Genomic DNA, 26,820 nt, shown 5'->3' on the forward strand with positions numbered 1-26,820 from the left:
TGGAAGTCAGAGCCCCCGGGGTTCTAATTTAGACTCGGCCATGTGCTTGCTGTGTGACCTTGGACAAGTCACTTCACTTTTATTATTATTATTGTTGTATTTCTTATGTGCTTATTATGTGCCAGGCACTTTCCTAAGAACTGAGGTAGATACAAGGTAATCTGGTTGGACACAATCCCTGTCCCACATGGGGCTCACAGTTTTCATCCCCATTTTACAGATGAGGTAACTAAGGCACAGAGAAGTTAAATGACTTGTCCCAGGTCACAGAGCAGACTAGTGGTAGATCTGGGACTAGAACCCAGAACCTTCTGACCCCCAGGCCCGTGATCTATCCACTAGGCCAAACAAATTCTCTGCGCCTCAGTTACCTCATCTGTCAAATGGGGATTAAATACCAGTTTTCCTTCCTATTTAGATTGTGAGTCCCACGTGGGACAAGGACTTTGTCTGACCTGATTATCTTGCATTTTCCCCAGCGCTCCAAACAGTGCCTGACACATAAAAAGCGCTTAACGAATACCTCAATTTGTTATTATTATCAATGTTATTATTAATAATGAAAATAATAATAAATTTCTTTGATCGTGTCCTTAAAATCTCAGGGAGACATTGTCATCTATAGAAACCCGAAGAATTGCTCTGTTAGGTTAAAAAAATATAAGCGTGCTCGTTAAAATCCCATGTCAAAATCCGTACAAAAATGGTTATAGACACAAGCGCTCACAGCAGGCTCCTGTTCCCCCCACCAGACTACACTTTTTGCCGCTTGACTTGAGAAGCGGTTAAGGAACACAGCCGAACCCCCACATAAAAGACCTGGTATCTGTGTTTCCACATCACGAAACACGCGAGCAGGGACACAAAGGCACCGACTAAATAAAGGACCATCTGAACCAGGAGGTACGTTTTGAAAGTGCCCGTGACGCTGGTACAATCCGCCACGTCCTGATAGATGAAGGTTCTGCTGAGCGGCTCGTCGGAAGCGTGCAGTTGGCACCTGCAGACGTCCAGGACGCTTTCGCAGGCAAACTGAGTGATCTGGGAATACCGGTGGGCGGCGAAAGCCACGGCCAGGATGCAGATGACCATGCTGAAGGCACTCAACAGAAAGTAGATCAGCTGCAAGGGTGAACGAGAGGAAAAACATTCTGGTTAAAGTGCAAGGGGTCTCTGGAGAAAGCGTGGTTTAGTGGATAGAGCAAGGGCTTGGAAGGCAGAAGGTCGTGGGTTCTAAACCTGACTCAGCCACTTCTTTGCTCTATGGCCTTGGCCAAATCACTTCAATTTTCTGGTTCTCAGTTACCTCATCTATAAAATGGGGATTGAGACTGTGGGACCGAGATTGTGTCCAACCCAATTTGCAGGTATCCACCCCAGGGATTAGCCCAGTGCCTGGCACATAGTAAGTACTTAACAAATACCACAGTTATTATTACTAATAATAATAAAACCACGAACAGTTACCTCATCTATAAAATGGAGATTGAGACTGTGGGACCGGGATTGTGTCCAACCCAATTTGCATGTATCCACCCCAGGGATTAGCCCAGTGCCTGGCACAAAGTGCTTAACAAATACCACAGTTATTATTAATAATAATAATAAAACCACAAAACAACAGCCTCCACTCTGATCTCCCATCCTCCTGTCTCTCCCCACTTCAGTCTATATTTCATGCTGCTGCCTGGATCATCTTTGTGCAGAAACACTCTGGGCATGTTACTCCCCTCCTCAAAAATCTCCAGTGGCTACCAGTCAACCTACGCATCAAGCAAAAACTCCTCACTCTTGGCTTCAAGGCTGTCCACCACCTTGCACCCTCCTACCTCACCTCCCTTCTCTCCTTCTACAGCCCAGCCTGCACCCTCCGCTCCTCTGCCACTAACCTCCTCACTGTGCCCCATTCTCGCCTGTCCCGCCATTGACTCCCAGCCCACGTCCTCCCCTGGCCTGGAATGCCCTCCCTCCGCACATCCGCCAAGCTAGCTCTCTTCCTCCCTTCAAAGCCCTACTGAGAGCTCACCTCCTCCAGGAGGCCTTCCCAGACTGAGCTCCCTTTTTCCTCTCCCCCTCCCCATCCCCCCAGCCCTACCTCCTTCCCCTCCCCACAGCACCTGTATATATGTTTGTATAGATTTTTTACTCTATTTTATTTGTACATATTTACTATTTATTTTGTCAATGATGTGCTTCTAGCTTTACTTCTATTTATTCTGATGACTTGACACCTGACCACGTGTTTGTTTTGTTTTGTTGTCTGTCTCCCCCTTCTAAACTGTGAGCTCCTTGTTGGTTAGGGACCGTCTCTAGTTGTTGCCAACTTGTACTTCCCAAGTGCTTAGTACAGTGCTCTGTACACAGTAAGCACTCAATAAATATGATTGAATGAATGAATGAACAACCAGTGGGATTGCTTAAGCATTTAGTAAAGTGCTCTGCCCTGTGACGATGCTCAAGAAATAGACTTAATGTAGTTCTAGTCCATAGACTCTAAGATCACTGTGGGCAGGGGATGTGTTTTTGTTTAGTGTTGTACTGCACTCTCCCAAGTACTTAGTACAGTGCTCCGCACAGCTCAGCACAGAGCATAGGCCTGGGAGTTAGAAAGACCTGGGTTCTAATCCTGGTTCCGCCACTCAGCTGCTCTGTGACCTTTGGGCAAGTCATTCGACTTCTCTGTGCCTCAGTTCCCTCATCTGTAAAATGGAGTGAAGACTGTGAGCCCCATGTGGGACAGGGACTGTGTCCAACCTGATTTGCTTGCGTCTACTCCAGCGCTTAGAAAGGTACTTGACACATAATAAGCTCTTAACAAGTACCATCATTATTATGATTATTAGTAAGCTCTCAATAAATACAGTGGACTCACTGAGGATGATGCTGTGGGTGGGGAGATCGTGTGTGTGTGTGTGTGTGTGTGTGTGTGTATGAGAGAGAAAGAGAGAGAGAGAGAAAGAGAGAGAGAGAGAAAGAGAGAGAGAGAGAGAGAGAGAGAGAGAGAGAGAGAGAGAGAGAGAGGGAAAGAGAGGCTGAAATGATAAATAGGTAACTACCATCCTGGCTCTTCCACTTGTCTGCTGTGTGACCTTGGGCAAGTCACTTCACTTCTCTGGGCCTCACTTACCTCATCTATAAAATGGGGATTAAGTGTGAGCCCCATGTGGGGCAACCTGACTACCTTATATCTACCCCATTGCTTAGAACAGTGCGTGGCACATAGTAAGCACTTAACAAATACCATAATTATTATTACCAATCTCTTGCTTGACTAATGCCTAGCAGTCAGTCAGTCAATCATATTTATTGAGCTCTTACTATGAGAAGAGCACTGTACTGAGTGTTTGGTACAGTACAATAGTACAATATAACAGACACACTCCCTGCCCACTAAGAGCTTAGAGTCCAGAGTCTAGTGTGCAGTCTACCAGTGGGCAGGGAATGTGTCTATCAGCTTTGTTCATTCAATCTTATTTATTGAGTGCTTACTGTATGCAAAGCACTGTACTAAGCAGTTGGGAAAGTACAAAAGAACAACAAACAGACACATTCCTGTCCTTAACAACCTCACAGTCTGAAAGGGGAGAGTGTTTTGTTGTATTAAACTTAGCACTAAACAAGCACTTAGTACAGCGCCCTACACTGTACCAAATGCTTAGTAGAGTGCTCTGCACATAGTAAAAATTCAAAAAATACCACTGGTTGACTGAAAATACCATTAATTAATGGGCTTGTTCTATACAAGGCCTGATTCTGTTTTTGAGTCTGCCCCTTGGTATCTTGAGCTTGACCAGCCTGTGTCCAAGGAGAGCAACCGCTCCAGATCATTGCCCACCAGTCTGGCTGGCTCACAGATAATCTGACTGCCTTCCTGACAGTCTGACTCTCCGCCTCACAGACTAACTCCCTGATGGTCTGTCTGACTGCCTGATTCACTGCCTGACTCATCGCCTGACTCACTTACTAACCTCCTGGCTGCTTGACTGACTCCCTGAGAGGTTTCTTGACTGTCTGATTGCCAGACTACTTTACTGACTACCAGCCTGGCAGGCTTCCTGACTGTCCATCTGACTGACTTCCTGACTGACAGATTCCATTTCATTCATTCAATAATATTTATTGAGGGCTTACTGTGTGCAGAGCACTGCACTAAGCACTTGGGAGAGTACAATATAACATCAAACATTTATTTATTTATTTTACTTGTACATATCTATTCTATTTATTTTATTTTGTTAATATGTTTCATTTTTGTTCTCTGTCTCCCCCTTCTAGACTGTGAGCCCACTGTTGGGTAGGGACAGTCTCTCTTTGTTGCCAACTTGTACTTCCCAAGTGCTTAGTACAGTGCTTTGCAAACAGTAGCGCTCAATAAATATGATTGATTGATTGATTGAACAGACACATTCCCTGCCCACACTGAGCTTACAGTCTAGACAGGGAGAAAGACATTAATCTAAATCAATAAACTACAAATACATACACAAGTGCTGTGGGGCTGGGAGAGGGGATGAATTAAAGGGAGCATGTCAGGGCGATGCAGAAGGGAGTGGGAGGAGAGGAAAGAGGGACTTAGTCTGGAAAGGTGTCTTGGAGGAGATGGACCCTTAATAAGGTTTTGAAGTGCTGGGGAGAGTCATTGTCTGTAGGATTTGAGGAGGGAGGGCGTTCCAGACCAGAGGCAAGATATGGGTGAGGGGTCGGTAGCGAGATAGATGAGATCAAAGCGCCAGTGAGAAGGTTGGCATTAGAGAAGCAAAGTGTCTGTCTGACTGATAAGACTCTTTGACTGACTGCCTGCCTGCCTGACTGCCTGAAAGATTTCCTGACTGATTGGCTGCCTGACTGACTTCCTACTTAATAGACTCCCTGACTGATTCAATGACTGACAGGCAGCTTGTCTGACTGACTGACTGACTAAGAGATTCCCTGGCTGACTCACTGACAGACTCCCTGTGGGACTCTGTCATATTCCCTGAGGGACTCACTGACTGACAGACTTCATATCTGACTGACAGACTGATTGACAGATTGACAGTCTTTATCTTAGTATCTATGGTAAACTCCTTCAGGCCCTGAGTGGATCTCAAAGTAGAGTGACCAGTGCTAATATTAGAACTCAAGAGAGAAAAGTCAGTTTGGAAAAGCCTCCCTCTCTGTTCCAGACACAGGGAGGAACGTGATATATCTTCACCTTGAGGACATCTGTCCGTAATACTACCCTTTTTTAGTCAATCAACCTGTCACATGTATTAGATGCTCCCAGCCCTGAGCTAAGCCCCTGGACACTCATTCAGACACAGTTCATGCCCGAAGAGGGGTGGGGTGGAGGCCACTATGTGCAGATGGAAGAGGAGGGCCAGCATACCAGAAAAAGTCAACAATGAAAATTCATCAGAACAAGGGAAAAAATTGTTAAAATTTTAAAATCCAACAGTTTCAACATTCATTCAATCATATTTATTAAGCATTTACTGTGTGCAGAGCACTGTACTAAGCGATTAATAACAAACCCTTTCCTCTGCTTACGAGCCAAAGAACCCACTTTGTTCTCAATCAATTGATCTTATTTATTGAGTGCTTACTAGCATGGCAAGGTGGCTAGAGCTAACGCCTGGGAGTCAGAAGGGCACGGGTTCTAATCCCAGCTCTGCCATTTGTCTGCTCTGTGACCTTGGGCATACTTCACTTCCCTGGGCCTCAGTTAGTTTATCTGTAAAATGGGGATTGAGACTGAGAACTTCATGTGGGACAGGGACTGTGTCCAACCGGATTTGCTTCTACCCATCCCACACTTAGCCTGATACATAGTAAGCGCTTAACAAATACCATAATTATGATGATTATTATTATCACTATCGTAGGCAGGGAATATTTCTATCAACTCTCATACTGTACTCTCTCAAGCGCTTAGTGCAGTGTTTAATACACAGTAAGTGCTCAATAAATATGATTGATTGATTATGTGCAGGGCACTGTACTAAGTGCTTGGGAGGGTTCAATACAATAGAGTTGGTGGAGATAACTCCTGACTACAGGAAGCTTACAGTCTAGAGACAGGCATTAAAATAAGATGCAGAGAGAGGAAATAGAAGAGTATAAGGATATGCACATAAGTGATGTGGGGCTGGGACTGTGGTAAATATCAAAGTGCTAAAGGGATACAATTAATCATATTTATTGATGAGAAGCAGCATGGCCTAGTGGATAGAGCACGGGCTTGAGAGTCAGAGACACCTGGATTCTAATTCTGGCTCCATCACATGTCAGCTGTATGACTTTGGGCAAGTCACTGCACTTCTCTGTGCCTCAGTTACCTCATCTGGAAAATGGGACTAAAACTTTGAGCCCCATATGGGATAGGGATTGTGTCCAACCTGAGTTGCTTGTATCCACCCCAGCATTTAGGACAGTGCCTGGCACATAGTAAGTTTATAACAAATTCAATCATTTCACTCAATTGTATTTATTGAGCGCTTACTGTGTGCAGAACATTGTACTAAGTGCATGGGAGAGTGCAATACAATAAACAGAGACATTCCCTGTCCACAATGAGCTCACAGTCTGGAGGCGGGGAGACAGACATTAATATAAAGACATGACAGCTATGTACATAATTGTTGTGGGGCTGGGAGTGGGGAAGAACAAAGAGAGCAAGTCAGGGTGATGCAGAAGGGAATGGGAGAAGAGGAAAGGAGGCTTAGTCAGGGAAGGCCTCTTAGAGGAGATGTGCTTTCAATAAGGTTTTCAAAGGTCGGGGGTGGGGAGTAACTGTCCGTCAGATTTTTGGAGGGAGGTGTTTTAGGCCAGAGCGAGGACATGGGTGAGGGGTTGGCGGTGGGATGGGAGAGATCGAGGTACAGCGAGAAGGTGGGCATAGACAATAGAAGTGTGAGGGCAGGGTTGTAGTAGGAGAGAAGCAAGGTGAGGAAGGAGGAGACGAGGTGATTGACTGCTTTAAAGCCAATTGTAAGGAATTTTTGTTTGATGCAGAGGTGGATGGGCAACCAATGGAGTTTTTTGAGGAGTGGGGTGACATGTTCTGGACGTTTTGGTAGAAAAATGACACGGGCAGCAGAGTGAAGTATGGACTGGAGTGGGGAGAGTCAGGAGGCTGATGCAGTAATCAAGGCGTACAGGATGAGTGACTGTATTGAGGTGATAGTAGTTTGGATGGAGAGGAAAAGGCAGATTTTAGCAATGTCATGAAGGTGGGACTGACAGGATTTAGTGATGGATTGAATATGTGGGTTGAATAACAGGAGTCAAGGATAACATCAAGATTACAAGCTTATGACACAGGAAGAATGGTGGTGCAGTCTACAGTGATGGGAAAGTCAAGGGGAGGACAGGGTTTGGGTGGAAAGCTAAGGAGATCTGTTTTGGACATGTTAAGCTTGAAGTGATGGGAGGACATCCAAGTAGAGATGTCTTGAAGGGAAGAGGAAATGCGAGACTGCAGAGAGGGAGAGAGATCGGGGTTAGAGATGGAAATTTCGGGATCATCTGCACAGAAGCGGTAGTTGAAGCCATGGGAGCAAATTGAGTTCTTCAAGGGAGTGGACGTAAATGGAGAATAATAGAAAGGGACCCAGAACTGAACCTTGAAGGACCCTCACAGTTAGGGGGTGGGAGGCAGAGGAGGAGCCTGCACAGAAGACAACAGAATTAGCGGCCAGAGAGATAGGAGGAGAACCAGGAGAGGACAGAGTCAGTGAAGCCAAAGTTGAATAATGTTTCCAGGAGAAGGGGGTGGTCTGTGGTGTTGAAGGCAACTGAGAGGTCGAGGAGGATTAGGATGGAGTAGTTGCCATAGTAGATGCCACAAGTATTATTATCATTATTATTCCTTACCAATTGCATAGCGATACAGTGTGGATGTTGAATTGGGAATGGATATTAGGGGTTGGTCAGAGAAGGCCTTTTGGAGATACAATTTTAATAAGGATATTCAGATGGGGACAGTGGTGGTTTTTGTGGCATGGAGAGAAATGGACTGAATTTTTTTCTGACTCCTGGCTCACATCTTGCCACTCTGGCCTGGAACCCCCTCCCTTCTCAAATCCGACAGACAATTCCTCTCCCCCACTTCAAAGCCTTATTGAAGGCACATCTCCTCCAAGAAGCCTTCCCAGACTAAGACCCCCCTTTTCTCTTCTCCCACTTCCTTCTGCGTCGACCTGACTTGCTCTCTTTATTCATACGACTGACTGAATGAATGAATTCCCCCCTCCCAGCCCCACGGCACTTATGTACATATCTGTCATTTATTTATTTGTATTGATGTCTGTCTCCCCCCTCTAGACTCTAAGCTCATTGTGGGCAGAGGATGTGTCTACTTACTGTTGTACTTTCACGCACCAGTACAGTGAATGAATAAATGAAAAATGTTTGGGGCAGAAAAGTGAACTGTGGAATAGAGTGGCAAGACACAGAAGGCAAAGAGGTCAGTGAGGAGGCTGATGCAGTAGTTATGGTGAGATAGGATAAGTGCTTGGATCAGCCAAAGAGCAGTCTGACTGGAGAGTCCTTCATAATAACTGTGGTATTTGTTAATTGCTTATTATGTGCCAGGCACTGTACTAAGCACTGGGGCAGACACTAGCTATTCAGGTTAGAGTCCATGTCCCACTAGGGGCTCACAGTCTTAATTACCATTTTACAGATGACATATCTGAGGCACAAAGAAGCCAAGTGACTTGTCCAAGGTCACACAGCAGACAAGTATTGGAGCCAGGATTAGAACTCAAGGCCGCTGACTCCCAGAAGCAGGCTCTTCCCAGTGAGCCATGCTGCTTCTGTGCAGGGATCATGTTGGCCAACCCTGTTAGAATGTACTCTCCCAAGCACTTAGTACAGTACTCTGCACTTTCTAAGCATTCAATAAATATAATTAATTGTTTGTCTGAGAGGAAAGGATTGGAAGAATACAATATAAAACAATTAGCAGACCTGTTCCCTGCCCATACAGAGTTTACAGTCTAGAGGGAGGATTTGGTGACAAACTGAATTTGAAATCAATCAATCATCATCATCATCAATCATATTTATTGAGCGCTTACTCAATCAATACTATTTATCAAGTGTTTAGTGTACTGACCTGAGTCCTGCCCTCAAAGAGTGTACAGTATAGCAGGGGAGACAGATAGAAATAAATTGCCAGAAGGAATTTGCCTGTGCTTTTTAGATGCATTTTTTAAAAAAGTTGATTGAAATGAATCAGTTGGCTTGTTCTGCAATGCTGCGACATTTATCTTTCTTGGCTTTCACTTTATCTGGCAGCATCAACCTTTTTCTGCTCAAACCCCTAATTTTAAATTAAGTGGTTTGTTTTACCTTATACAGTGTGAATAAACTACCACCATCATAGAAGTTTCCAGTGACCTTAATTAAGGATCCTGGCAAACACGACTAGATAAAATCGAAAACTCTGGGCTTATTTGCCTAGCATCTGTCAGGAACATCAATCTTTCTATTGATGCAGAGAAGCAGCATGGCCTAAGGGAAAGAGCCCAGGCCTGAGATTCAGAGGGCCTGGGTTCTCATCCCGGCTCTGCTACTTACACGGTGTGTGACCCTGTGGGCAAACCACTTCACTTTTCTGTGCCTCGGTTTCCCCAATTGCAAAATATCTGTTCTCCTGACTAGGTAGACTGTGAGTCCCACATGGGACCTGCTGATCTTGTACAGTGCTTGGTAAATGGTAAGGGCTTAACAAGTACCATGATTATCATTATTATGTTTAACTCATCAGTTGAGGGGAAATTTAGGACATTATACTAGAACCATCAGAGAATGTCGGCTGTCTGCTGATAGCCTCCTGACTCAACTTGATTTAAACAGTCCTTCCTTCTAGACTGTGAGCCCACTGTGGGCAGGGATTGTCTCTATTTGTTGCTGAATTGTATTGCCCCAACACTGAGTACAGTGGTCTGCACACAGTAAGCGCTCAATAAATACGAATGAATGAATTAATGTATATGGGTGTCTCTGGAAGCTAAAGTTTCTATCAGATTGAATTAATCCTTTACCATGGCTCTGAAAAGAGGGGGCTTTTGTGGGAGGGTTAACAGTTGAAAATGTAGTTCCCTTCCAGGTGGCTAGAGTAGTCATTCAATCAATCATTGGTATTTACTGACTGCTTACTGTGTGCAGAGCACTGTATTAAGAGCTTGAGAGAGTACAATAGTGCTTGGGAGAAAACGATACAGCACAGTTGGTAATGTTGGGAAGGGAAGTTGGAAAGGGAAGCAGTGGGGCTCAGTGGAAAGAGCATGGGCTTTGGAGTCAGGCATCATGGGTTCGAATCCTAGCTCTGCCGATTGTCAGCTGTGTGACTTTGGGCAAGTCACTTAACTTCTCTGTGCCTCAGTTTCCTTATCTGTAAAAATGGGGATTAAGGCTGTGAACACCCCGTGGGACAACCTGATCTCCTTGTAACCTCCCCAGTGCTTAGAACAGTGCTTTGCACATAGTAAGCGCTTAATAAATGCCATTATTATCATTATTATTAATGATAATAATCGTGGTATATGTTAAGCGCTTACTATGTGCCAGGAACTGTTCTAAGCACTGGGGTAGATACAAGATAGTCGGGTTGGACAGTTTCCCTGTCCCACGAGGAGCTCACAGTCTTCAATCTCCATTTTACCGATGAGGTCACCGAGGCACAGAGAAGTCAAGTGACTTGCCCAAGATCACATGGCAGATGACTGGCAGAGCTGGGATTAGAACCCATGACCTTCTGACTCCCACGCTCATGCTCTATCCACAATGCCATGATGCTTCTAAGTGCTTAACAAATAACCATTAAAAAAAAAGAGCCACTGCTGAACTTTATTCCCATGATAGAGGTCTTGACACGTGAAGGATTGCATCCATTTCATGTGAAGCATTCCCACTCGGATCGCAATTCTGGCTAGAATGCTCATGACTTTCAGTATCCATTTGAAGGAGAAAAGAGGAAAACGTGAGACTCACATGACCACATCAGAACCCCTGAATCCCTAATATCCATGAACCCATGACAAAAGGAAATGAATACTGGTTTTGTCCATCCTGAAACTGGCTTTCTGGAGAACTTATGGTAGCCAATAGCTATTCACTCCTTGAGAGGAAGGGTCTAATTTGTTTATATGCGCTGAAATTTGTACTTTCCCAAGCACTCAGTACGGTGCTCTGCACATAGTAAGGGCTTACTTCTCCTTCTCCTCCCCTTCTCCTCAACACGTTATCTGACCTTGGCTTCACAGACTCCGTCCTCTCCTGGTTCTCCTCTTATCTCTCCGGTCGTTCTTTCTCAGTCTCTTTTGCAGGCTCCTCCTCCCCCTCCCATCCTCTTACTGTGGGGGTTCCCCAAGGTTCAGTGCTTGGTCCCCTTCTGTTCTCAATCTACACTCACTCCCTTGGTGACCTCATTCGCTCCCACGGCTTCAACTATCACCTCTACGCTGATGACACCCAGATCTACATCTCTGCCCCTGCTCTCTCCCCCTCCCTCCAGGCTCGCATTTCCTCCTGCCTTCAGGACATCTCCATCTGGATGTCCGCCCGCCACCTAAAGCTCAACATGTCGAAGACTGAGCTCCTTGTCTTCCCTCCCAAACCTTGTCCTCTCCCTGACTTTCCCATCTCTGTTGACGGCACTACCATCCTTCCCGTCTCACAAGCCCGCAACCTTGGTGTCATCCTCGACTCCGCTCTCTCATTCACCCCTCACATCCAAGCCGTCACCAAAACCTGCCGGTCTCAGCTCCGCAACATTGCCAAGATCCGCCCTTTCCTCTCCATCCAAACCGCTACCCTGCTCATTCAAGCTCTCATCCTATCCCATCTGGACTACTGCACTAGCCTTCTCTCTGATCTCCCATCCTTGTGTCTCTCTCCACTTCAATCCATACTTCATGCTGCTGCCCGGATTATCTTTGTCCAGAAACGCTCTGGACATATCACTCCCCTCCTCAAAAACCTCCAATGGCTACCGATCAATCTGCGCATCAGGCAGAAACTCCTCACCCTGGGCTTCAAGGCTGTCCATCCCCTCGCCCCCTCCTACCTCACCTCCCTTCTCTCCTTCTACTGCCCAGCCCGCACCCTCCGCTCCTCCACCACTAATCTCCTCACTGTACCTCGCTCTCGCCTGTCCCGCCATCGACCCCCGGCCCACGTCATCCCCCGGGCCTGGAATGCCCTCCCTCTGCCCATCCGCCAAGCTAGCTCTCTTCCTCCCTTCAAGGCCCTGCTGAGAGCTCACCTCCTCCAGGAGGCCTCCCCAGACTGAGCCCCTTCTTTCCTCTCCCTCTCGTCCCCTCTCCATCCCCCCGTCTTACCTCCTTCCCTTCCCCACAGCACCTGTATATATGTATATATGGTTGTACATATTTATTACTCTATCTATTTATTTATTTATTTATTTATTTATTTATTTATTTATTTATTTTACTTGTACATTTCTATCATACTTATTTTATTTTGTTGGTATGTTTGGTTCTGTTCTCTGTCTCCCCCTTTTAGACTGTGAGCCCACTGTTGGGTAGGGACTGTCTCTATGTGATGCCAATTTGTACTTCCCAAGCGCTTAGTACAGTGCTCTGCACATAGTAAGTGCTCAATAAATACGATTGATTGATTGATTGATTGATTAATAAATACTACTGAATGAATGAATAAATTATATTTTTTGGTTCATTCATCCAGAAGTAAAATTTCAGGTGAATTAAAACCTCCTTTTTCTTAGTAAGCAGTCTTTGAACTTTGGACTTGTGTTTCTTCTGGGGCAAAACTCTGAAGAAGGAGCCCGTTGTTTGGTAGGGACTGTCTCTATATGTTGCCGATTTGTGCTTAGTACAGTGCTCTGCACACAGAAAGCGCTCAATAAATACAACTGAATGAATGAATGAAAGAAGAAAAATATGGATTGCAACTCACTTTCATAGCAAACTGAATGCACGTCTTCTCGTCCACTTGGTATGAAATGCAAAGCATGCAAAAGCCTAGGATGGAAACCACACACATCTGCAAGGAAAGAGAAGGCATTAGTGTATCATTCAATTGAAAAAAAATACCTCTAGTTATATCAATTCAGACGGCTTTCACCAGCCATGTCTCATTATTAATGAATAATGCCTGAATTTATGATTCATTCATTCATTCAATCATGTTTATTGAGTGCTTACTGTGCTCTACTAAGTGCTTGGAAAATACAATTCAGCAATAGAGACAATAATAATAATACTAATAATACTACTAATAATAATAATAGTATTTGTTATGTGTTTACTATGTGCCAAGCATTGTTCTAAGCTCTGGGGGAAATAGAAGGTAATCAGGTTGTCCCACATGGGGCTCACAGTCTTAATTCCCATTTTACAGATGAGGGAACTGAGTCACAGAGAAGCTAAGTGACTTGCCCAAAGTCACACAGCTGACAAGTGGCAGAGCCGGGATTAGAACTCATGACCTCTGACTCCCAAGCCTGTGCTCTTTCCACACCTGCCCACAATGGCTTACAGTCTAGAAATGGGGAGAAAGGCACCAAAATAACTGAACAAGTATCAATAGTATCAATGCAAATAAACAAAATTATAGATATATACAAATAGCAATGTTCCTGCCTAGTGGAAGAGACTTAGACCTTACACTCAGAGGAGCGGCATGGCTCAGTGGAACGAGCCCAGGCTTGGAGTCAGAGGTCATGGGTTCTAATCCTGGCTCTGTCACTTGTCAGCTGTGTGGCTTTGGGCAAGTTACTTAACTTCTCTGTGCCTCAGTGCCCTCATGTGTAAAATAGGGATTAAGACTGTGAGCCCCACGTGGGACAACCTGATTACGCTGTATCTCCCCCAGCGCTTGGAACAGTGCTTGGCACATAGTGCTTAACAAATGCCATCATCATTATTATTATTATTATTATTGTTAGACCTAGGAGTCAGAAGACTTGGGTTCTAATTCTGACTCCACCACTTGTCTTCTGGGTGACCCTGGGCAAGTCACTTCACTTGTCTGTGCCTCAGTTTTCTCATCAGTAAAATGGGGTGTCATCCTCGACTCCACTCTCTCATTCACCCCTCACATCCAAGCCGTCACCAAAACCTGCCAGTCTCAGCTCCGCAACATTGCCAAGATCCGCCTTTTCCTCTCCATCCAAACCGCTACCCTGTTCGTTCAAGCTCTCATCCTATCCCGTCTGGACTACTGCACCAGCCTCTCTCTGATCTCCCGTCCTCGTGTCCCTCCCCACTTCAATCCATACTTCATGCTGCTGCCCGGATTGTCTTTGTCCAGAAACGCTCTGGGCATGTTACTCCCCTCCTCAAAAATCTCCAGTGGCTATAAATCAATCTGCGCATCAGGCAGAAACTCCTCACCCTGGGCTTCAAGGCTGTCCATCCCCTCGCCCCCTCCTACCTCACCTCCCTTCTCTCCTTCTCCAGCCCAGCCCGCACCCTCCGCTCCTCTGCCACTAATCTCCTCACCGTGCCTCGTTCTCGCCTGTCCCGCTGTTGACCCCCGGCCCATGTCATCCCCCTGGCCTGGAATGCCCTCCCTCTGCCCATCCGCCAAGCTCGCTCTCTTCCTCCCTTCAAGGCCCTACTGAGAGCTCACCTCCTCCAGGAGGCCTTCCCACACTGAGCCCCTTCCTTCCTCTCCCCGTCGTCCCCCTCTCCATCTGCCTCATCTAACCTCCTTCCCTTCCCCACAGCACTTGTATATATGTTTGTACACATTTATTATTCTATTTATTTATTTATTTTACTTGTACATATCTATTCTATTTATTTTATTTTGTTAGTATGTTTGGTTTTGTTCTCTGTCTCCCCCTTTTAGACTGTGAGCCCACTGTTGGGTAGGGACTGTCTCTATATGTTGCCAACTTGTACTTCCCAAGTGCTTAGTCCAGTGCTCTGCATACAGTAAGCGCTCAATAAATATGATTGATTGATTGATTGATTCCCCTTAGATTGTGAGGCCAGTGAGGGACAGGGATTGTATCTAACCTGGGATCTTGTATAATAATGATGGAATTTGTTAAGCGCTTACTATGTGCCAAGCACTGTTCTAAGCGCTGGGGTAGTTACAAGATAATCAGGTTGTCCCATGTATGGCTCACAGTCTTAATCCCCATTTTACAGACAAGGTAATTGAGGCACAGAGAAGTGAAGTGATTTGCCCAAAGTCACACAGCTGATAAGTGGCAGAGCCGGGATTAGAACCCATGACCTCTGACTCCAAAACCCGGGCTCTTGCCACTAAGCCACGCTGCTTCTCATATCTACCTGAGCACTCAGTACTTTGCTTGGCCAGCAGTTTGCGTTTAGTAAAATGCCACAATTATTATTATTATTATTTTCATCATCATTATTATTCCTGTATTCCTCTATACTATCCTATTTTAAGATAATCTCTACTGCTGGTGAGGTACTTCCCATGAGTGTGGTGTGACAGAAAATAACGATGGTATATGTTAAACACTTATTCTGTGTCAAGCACTTGTTCTAAGCATTGGGATAGATACAAGCTAATCAGGTTGGACACAGTCTTTGTTCCCCATGAATTGGAAATGACTCGAAGGCACTTAATAATAATGATTTGTTAAGCGCTTACTCTGTGTCAAGCACTGTTCTAAGCGCTGAGATAGATACAAGCTAATCAGGTTGGACACAGTCCCTGTCCCCCATAGGGCTCCCAGTCTTAATCCCCATTTTATAGATGAGATCGCTGAGGCCCAGAGAAGTGAAGTGACTTCCCCAAGGTCACACAGCAGACAAGTGGTGGAGCCGGAATTAGAACCCAGGTCCTTTGGACTCCCAGGCCTGAGCTCTTTCCATTAGGCCACACAGCTTCTCTGAGACTTGAGGACCTGCCCTCTGGATGGATGAACAGGATGGGATCAGCAAAAATGGCATTTGTTAAGTGCTTAACTATGTGCCAGTCACTCTTCTAAGTGCTAGGGTAGATACAAGCTAATCAGGTTGGATGGAGAAAGTCCATGCCCCACATGGGGCTCAAAGTATTAATCCTCATTTTACAGATGAGGGAACTGAGGCACAGAGAAGTGAAGTGAACCTGTGAATAAGTGAACTTGTGAACTCATAATGAGGGCAGGGAATGTGTGTACCAACATGCTCAAGTGCTTAGTACAGTGCTCTGCACACAGTAAGTGCTCAATAAGTAACACTGACTGACTGAATCTGCCATAGCACTTACATAACCACTTTAGCTGCCCATAACTTAGGTACTAGTTCATGCACATTTCCTCTTTCCTTCTGCTAGAGCTCGGGCCTGAGAGTCAGAAGGTCATGGGTTCTAATCCCGCCTCTGCCACTTGTCCACTGTGTGACCTTGGGTAAGTCACTTCACTTCTCTGGGCCTCAATTACCTCACCTATAAAATGAGGATTGAGATTGTGAGCCCTATGGGGGACAGGGTCTATGTCCAACCCAACTTGCTTGTATACACCCCAGCAATTAGTACAGTGCCTGGCACATAGTAAGCAGTTAATAAATTATTATCATTATTATTATGCATGTAATTTCCTTTATTGTCCATCTCTCCCTCTACACTGTAAGCTCCTTGAGGGCAGGGATCATGTCTTGGGTTAGTGGAAAGAGTACGGGCTTGGGAGTCAGAAGTCACGGGTTCTAATCCCAGCTCCACCACTTGTCTGCTTTGTGGTGATGATGATGATGATGATGGCATTGATTAGGTGCTCACTACATGCAAATCACTGTTCTAAGCACTGGGGAGGTTACAAGGTGATCAGTTTGTCCCATGGGGGGCTCAGAGTCTTAATCCCCATTTTACAGATGAAGGAACTGAGGCACAGAGAAGTTAAGTGACTTACCCAAAGTCACACAGCTGACAATTGGCAGAGCTGGGATTTGAACCCATGACCTCTGACTCCAAAGCCCATCCTCTTTCCACTGAGCCAGGCTGTTTCTTCTTGACCTTGGGCAAGTCACTTAACTTCTCTGTGCCTCAGTTACCTCATCTGTAAAATGGGGATTAAGACTCTGAGCCCCACGTGGGACAACCTGATTACTGTATATCTACCCCAACACTTAGAACAGTGCTTGGCACATAGTAAGCACTTAAGAAATACCATCATTATTATTATCATTATTATTATCATTATTACCAACTCCATTGCATTATACACTCCCAAACGCTTTTGCTGCTGCCCGGATTGTCTTTGTCCAGAAACGCTCTGGGCATGTTACTCCCCTCCTCAAAAATCTCCAGTGGCTACCAATCAATCTGCACATCAGGCAGAAACTCCTCACCCTGGGCTTCAAGGCTGTCCATCACCTCGCCCCCTCCTACCTCACCTCCCTTCTCTCCTTCTCCAGCCCAGCCCGTACCCTCTGCTCCACTGCCGCTAATCTCCTCACCATGCCTCGTTCTCACCTGTCCCGCCGTCGACCCCCGGCCCACGTCATCCCCCTGGCCCGGAATGCCCCTAATCCCTCTGCCCATCTGCCAAACTAGCTCTCTTCCTCCCTTCAAGGCCCTACTGAGAGCTCACCTCCTCCAGGAGGCCTTCCCAGACCGAGCCCCCTCTTTCCTCACCCCCTCATCCCCCTCTCCTTCCCCCCGTCTTACCTGCTTCCCTTCCCCACAGCACCTGTATATTTGTATATATGTACATATTTATTACTCTATTTATTTAACTTGTACATATCTATTCTATTTATTTTATTTTGTTAATATGTTTGGTTTTGTTCTCTGTCTCCACCTTCTAGACTGTGAGCCCACTATTGGGTAGGGACTGTCTCTATATGTTGCCAACTTGTACTTCCCAAGCGCTTAGTACAGTGCTCTGCATACAGTAAGTGCTCAATAAATACGACTGATTGATTGATTAGTCTAGTGCTCTGCACAGAGTAAGCACCCAATAAGCTGAGTGACCAATCCAGTAGCCCCTCTAAGCATGTATATAACTTATGCCACTCAATCAATCAATCAATCAGTCATATTTATTGAGTGCTTACTCTGTGCAGAGCACTGTACTAAGTACTTGGGAGAGAACAATACAGCGGAATTAGCAGATACATTCCCTGCCTGTATTTTTTCATGGTATTTTTTAAACGTTTACAATGTGCCAGGCACTGTACTAAGCCTGGGGTGGGTGCAAGCTAATTGGTTTGGACACAGTTCCTGTCCCACATGGGGCTCACAGTCTTCATCCCCATTTTACAGATAAGGGAACTGAGGCACAGAGAAATGAAGTGACTTGCCCAACATCCCTCAGCAGACAAGTGGTAGAGTCAGGATTGGAAGCCAGGTCCTTTTGATTCCCAGGCCCAGGCTCTATCCACTTGGTCATGCTACTTCACATTTCCAGGGGACATTTCCCTTTCTGCTTCATACCCCACTGGCATCTCTCAAAGATTGGGTTTCTCTCAGGTCGGAATCCAGATGCCAAATGCTTTCTGTATCCCAGGATGTTTCCAGGGCAACGACATCATTAGTCCTGGCGGCTTGCTTTAACGGACGTGGATAACATTTCCTGCCGAGAGGAATGACATTACAAAGAGGGAGAGTGGCATGGGTTAGAGAGGTCTAGAGGCTGAACGAAGCGCTCGGAGATGTGTACATAATTCTATTTATTCATACTGATGCATGTTTACTTGTTTTGATGCCTGTTTCCCCCCTTCTAGACCGTGAGCCCGATGTGGGCAGGGATTGTCTCTATTTGTGGCTGAATCATACTTTCCAGTGCTTAGTACAGTGCTCTGCACACAGTAAGCACTCGATAAATATGATTGAATGAATGAATCTCTCCGGCAGGTGTCTACGGTAATGGTTCTCTAGTTCTGTGAAAAGTCAGTCAGCTAAGCTGAGGGCTAAAGCGAGGTGTCACCTCTAAGTCTCGGTTGGAAGTTTGTCCAAGGAAGAAGGAAGGTCATGGATGCCCAGGGAAGAGGCCAGTGGGTGTTGGATAGGCAGTGTGAGAGTCAGAAGAAGAGGCGGAACAGGAGGATGAGGAGGAGGAAGGATAAAGGGATAGTGCAGCATGGTAAAGAAACAGCATGGACTAGTGGATAGACCACAGGCCTGGGAGTCAAAAATAATAATAAAAATAGTTACTACTAATAATTGTATTGTAATGTTGTATGCAATAATAAAAAATAATAATAGTAAATAAGTAAATAATTGTATTAGGTTAGTGCTTACTATGTGCCAGGCACTGCACTAAGCTCTGGGGGGCAATCCAAGGAAATCGGGATGGACACAGTCCCTGTCCCAAACTGGACTCACAGTCTTAATCCTCATTTTACAGAAGTAGCAGCGGCCCAGAGAAGTGAAGTGACTTGCTCAGGGTACCACAGCAGACAAGTGGCAGAGTTGGAGTTAAAACTCATAATCTTTTGACTCCCAGGACCAAGCGTTATCCACTAGGCCATGTTGCTCTTCCTTGGACCTCCTGCTAGCTCGCATTCCCTAGCCCCAACTCTGACTGCTGCTCAGGGACCCAGGCCCAAAAAGAATTGGAATTTCACAGGCTTCCTCAGATTCTGAGAGAAGTCACAACTTCAGAATTCCCGCAAGAACCGAACCCCCCTCCTCCTAACTCTGGTTACTAATTCTCAATCTCTTTTGTGGGCTCAAGGTTGTTTACTTTATTTATTTTTACGGTACTGTTAAATGCTTACTAGAGCCAAGAACTGTACTAATCACTAGGGTAGATAGTAGATGATCAGGATGGGCACAGTCCATGTTCCATATGGGGCTCACAGTCTTTATCCCCATTTTACAAATGAGGGAACTGAGGCACAGAGAAGAGAAGTGATTTGTCCAAGGTCACGCAGGAGACAAGTGGTGGAGCTGGAATTAGAAGCCAGGTCCTTCTGACTCTCGGGCCCATGTTCTAGCCAGTAGGCCACGTTGCTTCTCTATCCTCAGTTTCGGGTGGCCGTCTAGTCTCCATCTCCACCCACTCCCTTGGAGAACTCATTCACTCCTTCAGCTTCAACTACCAACTTTACGCAGATGATTCCCCAATTTACTTCTCTAGCCCTGACCTCTCTCCTTCTCTGCAGACTCATATTTCCTCCTGCCTTTGGCACATCTCTACCTGGATGTCCCGTCAATACCACAAACATTTTTTTTATGGTATTCATTTAAAGGTCAGTATGTGCCAGGTACTGTACTAAGCACTGGAAACACATGTCCAAAACAGAACTCCTCATCATCCCACCCAAACCCTGACCAAACCCCTCTCTTTTCCATCACTGTACACAACACCGCTATCCTCCCTGCTTCTTAAGACCTTAAATTTGGTATGATCCAAGACTCATCTCTCTTATTCAACCTGCGCTGTTACCAAATCCTTTCAGTTCTACCTTCACAACATCTCCAGAATTCGCCTGTTCCTCTCCTTCCAAACTGCTACCACTTGAAACCAATCACTCATCCTATCCTGCTTCGATTACTGCATCAGCATCCTTGCTGACCTCCCTACCTCCTGTCTCTCCCCACTCCAAAGCATACTTCACTCTGCTTCCTGGATCATTTTCCTAAAAAAAAAATTCAGTCCATGTTTCCCCTTCCTCAAGAACCTCCAGTGTTTGCCCAACCACCTCTGCTTCAAACGGAAACCCCCTTACCCTCGGCTTTAAAGCACTCACTCAGCTTACCTTGTCCCATGTCCCAACTTAGCTTGTTGGTTTCCTACTATAACCCACCCGTATACTACACTCCTGTAACACCAACCGAGTCACCATACCTCGATCTCGTCTATCACACTGCCGACCCCATGCCCACATCCTCCCTCTGGCTTGAAGCTCCTTCGCCCCTCCACATTATCAATCAATCAATCAATCGTATTTATTGAGCTCTTACTATGTGCAGAGCACTGTACTAAGCACTTGGGAAGTACAAATTGGCAACATATACAGTCCCTACCCAACAGTGGGCTCACAGTCTAAAAGGGGGAGACAGAGAACAAAACCAAACATACTAACAAAATAAAATAAATAGAATAGATATGTACAAGTAAAATAAATAAATAAATAGAGTAATAAATATGTACAAACATATATACGTATATACAGGTGCTGTGGGGAAGGGAAGGAGGTAAGATGGGGGGGGATGGAGAGGGGGACGAGGGGGAGAGGAAGGAAGGGGCTCAGTCTGGGGCCCAGGTACATTATGACAGGCAATTATTCTCCCCCCTTCCCCTTCAAAGCCTAATGAAAATCTCATCTTTATTTTTAAGCACTTATTACGTGTCATGTACTGTATGAAGCACTGTGATGGATACATGATAATCACTCCCCCAGTGTTCAGTACAGTGCCTGGCACATACTGCGCACTTAACGAATATCACTAAAAATGGATAAAGAAATTACAAAGAGGGGGAATAGAGTATAGGGATATGTATGTACTTCCCAAGTGCGTAGTACAGTGCTCTACACACAGTAAGCGCTCAATAAATATGATTGAATGAATGTACGTACATATTGCAGTGCCGGGGTGAGTGTCAAAGTGCTCAAAGAGGTGCTTGGTCAGATAAATAACCAGAGCTGAGGGGGGAGGGCAGATAGGAAGAAATGAGGACATAGTCAGGGAAGTCCTCTAAGAGGAGATGGGATTTTAGGAGAGTTATATTTTTCCAGCCTCAAGGAGCTCGATTCACTCTGGTAGTACTTGACTCACCTTAAGAAATAACTTAATTACTTGCTGCAAACAGTTGCTTCTATTATTACCAAAGTTTGCCGAAGGTAGTGAATTGGAAATAGGATCAAGGTTGGAAATGGGATAAAGGACCATTTCCTCTATATGCTTTTCTTTTGTGACATGAGGCTTTTTCAGAAACACCTGCTACATGGAGAAATTCTAAGTCGCTTGCCTTTTCCTAGTGATTTTCTGAAGACCCTGGGAAAATCGTTGTCAAGAGTTGATGTAGTTCATTCATTTATTCATTCAATCATATTTATTGAGCGCTTACTCTGTGCAGAGCACTGTACTAAGCACTTGGGAAGTACAAGTCAGTAACATATTGTGAGGTCCCTACCCAACAACGGGCTCACAGTCTAGAAGAGGGAGACAGACAACAAAACGAAACATTCAGACAGGTGTCAAAATCGTCAGAACAAATAGAATTAAAGCTATATGCACTTTGTATAAATATATATATAGTTTTCAGTCATAGCTTGGGCCACTTGGAGAAGAACATTTCTTAGGGAAGCAGCATGGAGTAGTGGATAAAGTTGGGGCCTGGGAGTAAGAAGGTCTTGGGTTCTAATCCCTGCTCTGCCACTTGTCTGCTGCGTAATCTCGGGCAAATCACTTCACTTCTTTAGGCCTCAGTTACCTCATCTAGAAAATGGGGATCAAGACTGTGAGTCCCAAACTGGTCAGGGACTGTGCCCAACCCGATTTGCTTGTACCCATATTTGCTTGTACCCACCCAGCTCTTAGTATAGTGCCAGGCACATAGTAAGTGCTTAACAAATAATTACTACTATTATTTTTACAAAGTATCTGTGGAGGGATGGGGGGGGGGGGAGGGGCGCTTCTTTGCAGGCGTCCTAAAGCTGAACCCTCACAGAATCATATTGAAAGCTCACCTCCTCCAGGAGGCCTTCCCAAACTACGTCCCCCTTTTCCTCTGCTCCCCCTACCTTCCCCATTGCTCCAACTCATTCTCTTTGCTCTACCCACCTCCCTGCCCCTTATATACTTGTGTACTTATATACTTCTGTATATATGTACACATTTATAATTACAATTCTATTTATTTTTATGTGTATATATCTATCATTCTATTTATTTGTAATGATGCTACTGATGCCTGTTTACTTGTTTTGATGTCTGTCTCCCCACTTCTAGACTGTGAGCCTGTTGTGGGCATGAATTGTCTCTATTTGTTGCTGAATTGTACTTCCCAAGTGCTTAACTCCATCTATACAGATAGAGACACTTTCCTCAGCTGTAAAATGGGGATTCAATGTTTTTTACGGCATTTATTAAGCACTTAGTATGTGCCAGGCATTGTATTCAGCACTGGAGCAGAAACATCTATATAGACAGACATATAGATATAAATACATATATAGATATATAAATATATCTATCTCTACCTCCATTTATAGATATAGATAGATATCCATCTAAATCTAAAAATAGACAAATATCTATACAGAAATTAGGGGAATATATTTAAATTACATACATATCTTTTAAAATATCCCTAGACTGAGCCCCCTTTTTCCTCTTCTCTTCCCCATCCCCTCCGCCCTACCTCCTTCCCCTCCCCACAGCACCTGTATATATGTTTGTACAGATTTATCTATCTATTTATTTTACTTGTACATATTTACTAGTCTATTTATTTTGTCAGCGATGTGCATCTAGCTTTATTTCTATTTATTCTGATGACTTGACACCCGTCCACATGTTTTGTTTTGTGTCTGTCTCCCCCTTCTAGACTATGAGCCCATTGTTGGGTAGGGACTGTCTCTATATGCTGCCAATTTGTACTTCCCAAGCACTTAGTTCAGTGCTCTGCACACAGTAAGCACTCAATAAATACGATTGAATGAATGAATGAATAAATTACTATAGATGCAGCGTGGCTCAGTGGAAAGAGCCCGGGCTTTGGAGTCAGAGGTCATGGGTTTGAATCCCGACTCCGCCACATGTCTGCTGTGTGACCTTGGGCAAGTCACTTAACTTCTCTGAGCCTCAGTTACCTCATCTGTAAAATGGGGATTCAGACTGTGAGCCCCACATAGGACAACCTGATCACCTTGTATCCCCCTACAACGCTTAGAACAGTGCTCTGCACATAGTAAGCGCTTAACAAATGTCCTTTTATTTATTATTATTATTTATTATATATGTCCTTCATTTTCAACTAAGATGCTGCTGATGAGGAATTGACTGTGTGTCCTACACTGATGTTTTAAATCATATATAACCTCATATTATTAGTATTAATAAAACCAAAGTAATAGTAATGATAATAATAGTAATATGAAGGGGTGTGATTGAAAACATCAATGCAGGACACGCAGCCCTGGCCACATTTTGGGCCTCAAAGGCCGTCAAATCTGATATTTGCAGTGCTTGGCACTGATTTGGCTTCTGTCTCCTTGTCTTTTCCTCTAATGCAGTGTCAGCATTAGAACCCAGGACCTCTGACTCCCAGGCCCTTGCTCTAACCATTAGACCACCTGCTCCTCTAAACTGCCAAAAAAGGTCCTACTTGCCAAGCATCACTTGTTCACTTCCAAATGAGATCACCAAAAATCAGTGCCTCGGGAGTATATGAGATCAGTTTCCTTCCTTTCCCTTAGTTCCAAATGTCCACACAATTCACCCCAGTGAAGAAAGCAGTGTGTGAGAAGCAGCGTGGCTCAGTGGAAAGAGCCCGGGCTTTGGAGTCAGAGGTCATGGGTTCCAATCCTGGCTCTGCTACTTGTCAGCTGTGTGACTTTGGGCAAGTCACTTCACTTCTCTGGGCCTCAGTTCCCTCATCTGGAAAATAGGGATTAAAACTGTGAGCCCCCCGTGGGACAACCTGATCACCTTGGAACCTCCCCAGCGCTTAGAACAGTGCTTTGCACATAGTAAGCTCTTAACAAATAACATCATTATTATTATTATTATTAAAGTCTCTGAACGCCGCCTCATCAGATTCTCTAGAAGGCTAATGAGATTTGCCATATGGCAGTTAGAGTTCTATACATTATTCCTACCCAGGACTCTCCCACATTCTGTCAGGTTTCGGGAGTCTCAGGAGGGTAGTAATATGGGACTTGATAAATTGTGGTATTATCTGATTAATAAAAGAATTGCATTCAAACAATGGGATTGGAGAAGCATTGTGGCCTAATGGAAAGAGAATGGGCTTGAGAGTCAGAAGATGAGGGTTCGTTCATTCATTCATTCATTCATACATTCATTCAACTAATCATATTTAGTGAGTGCTTGCTGGGTGCTTTGGAGAGTGCCATACAACAATAAAGACACATTCCATGCCCACAAAGAGCTTACAGTCTAGACTAATCCCAGCTCCGCTTCTTGTCTGCTGCGAGGCCTTGTGCTAACCTCTTAAATTCTCTGAGCCTCAGTTTCCTCATCGGTAAAATGGGGATTCAAAGTATTTTATGGTATTTATTAAGTGCTAAGTATGTACCAGCAGCGTTGTACAGAGTGGCTCAGTGGAAAGAGCACAGGCTTTGGAGTCAGAGGGCATGGGTTCAAGTCCCGGCTCCACCACTTGTCTGCTGTGTGACTTTGGGCAAATCACAACTTCTTTGTGCCTCAGTTACCTCATCTGTAAAATGGGGATTAAGACTGTGAGCCTGTCATGGGACTACCTGATCACCTTGTAACCTTCCCAGTGCTTAGAACAGTGCTTTGCACATAGTAAGCACTTAGTAAATGCCATTATTATTATTATTACTACCAGGCATTGGACTAAGCTTTGGGGCAGATATAAGTTAACCAGGTTTGACATAGTCCATGTACCACACATGCCTCGCAGTCTAAATCCCCATTTTATACATGAGGTAACTGAAGCAATGAGAAGTGACTTGATTTGCCCAAGGTCACACAGGAGGCAAGTGGCAGAGTCAGGACTAGAACCCAGTTCCTTCCGACCCCCAGGACTGTGCTCTTTCCACTAGGCCGCTCTGCTTCCCATTTCAATTCCTCTTCTCCCTCCTACTTAGATTGTTAGCCCCACGTAGGGCAGGGACATGTCTACTGTGACTATGTTGTATCTACCCTAGTGTTTAGTACTATGCTTTGCCCATAGTAATTTCTTAAAAATAGTGATATCAATAATAGTATTTGTTAAGTGCTTACTATGTGCCAGACACTCAACAAAGCCCTGGGGTGAATACAAGCAAATTGGGTTGGACAGAGTGTAAAAGGACACCGCTTAAAGAATAATGACGTAATTAATACTCATAATGGTAAAATAATTAAGCATTTAAATAAAGTGTATAGGGAAGCAGTGTGGGCTAGCTGGGTTCTAAACCCAGCTCTGCCACTTGTCTTCTGTGTGACCTTGGGCAAGTCATTTAACTTAACCGTGCCTCAGTTCCCTCATCTGCAAAATGGGGAATCATTACCTGTGTTCTTTCCGACTTGGATCGGGAACCCCACTTGGGACTTGTGTCTGTCTCGGCACTTAGTACAGTGCTGGGCGCGGAGTAAGCACTTAACTAATACCATTATTATTATTTAAGCACTTCCTAACACTTATTAATTTTAATAAGTGTTTAATGATTAAAAATAATAACAATCAATCAGGGGTATTTATTGAAGCCTAAGTGTAAAGCTCAGAACTACTTACTTTACTGTTTCCTTGCAACATTACAGCCCCGCTAAAGCACAAGGGGCTTGATGAGATTTTATCTAGTAAATCTGACCATGTGATCAGTGCCTTGAGGAGCAGCGGGGCTTAGTGGCAAGAGCCCGGGCTTCGGAGTCAAAGAATGTGGGTTCTAATTCCAGCTCCGTCACTTATCAGCTGTGTGCCTTTGGGAAAGGCACTTCACTTTTCTGGGCCTCAGTTACTCCATCTGCAAAATGGGGATTAAGACTGTGAACCCCTCGTGGGACAACCTGATTACCTTGCATCTACCCCAGTGCTTAAGAACAGTGCTTGGCACTTAGTAAGCACTTAACAAATACCATCATTATTATTATTATTGACCAATCAGTCCCTCTGTCTCTGGTTTAATTTTGTGTGTATGCAAATCTGACCAAAGCCTTTATCATCACGTCCTCATTTTCCCAGCTACAAAGCAAGTGCCTCTTTTTATTTGGAGGGGAGATGAGAAAATTCATTCAATTTCA

General features: G+C 44.8%; 1 protein-coding gene across 3 annotated transcripts in view; it reads right to left on the minus strand.

The window, feature by feature from the left end:
* Positions 1 to 515: 515 nt before the first annotated feature.
* Positions 516 to 26,820, minus strand: part of SSPN (sarcospan) — a 119,471-nt gene continuing 93,166 nt past the window's right edge. For 2 of the 3 annotated variants that reach the window (XM_038767997.1, XM_038767990.1), the window contains exons 2-3: positions 12,928 to 13,014; positions 516 to 1,122 (exon numbers count right to left, since the gene is read on the minus strand). In XM_038767997.1, the coding sequence (XP_038623925.1) occupies positions 754 to 1,122; positions 12,928 to 13,014 (456 nt within the window). In that variant the 3' untranslated portion in view covers positions 516 to 753. Of the gene's footprint in view, positions 1,123 to 12,927; positions 13,015 to 18,369; positions 18,388 to 26,820 lie in introns of those variants that run through there. The other variant, XM_038768005.1, reaches the window with a different exon arrangement.

This window comes from Tachyglossus aculeatus, chromosome 2 (genome assembly GCF_015852505.1).
Source record: "Tachyglossus aculeatus isolate mTacAcu1 chromosome 2, mTacAcu1.pri, whole genome shotgun sequence".
In the NCBI taxonomy this organism is placed as follows: Eukaryota; Metazoa; Chordata; class Mammalia; order Monotremata; family Tachyglossidae; genus Tachyglossus; species Tachyglossus aculeatus.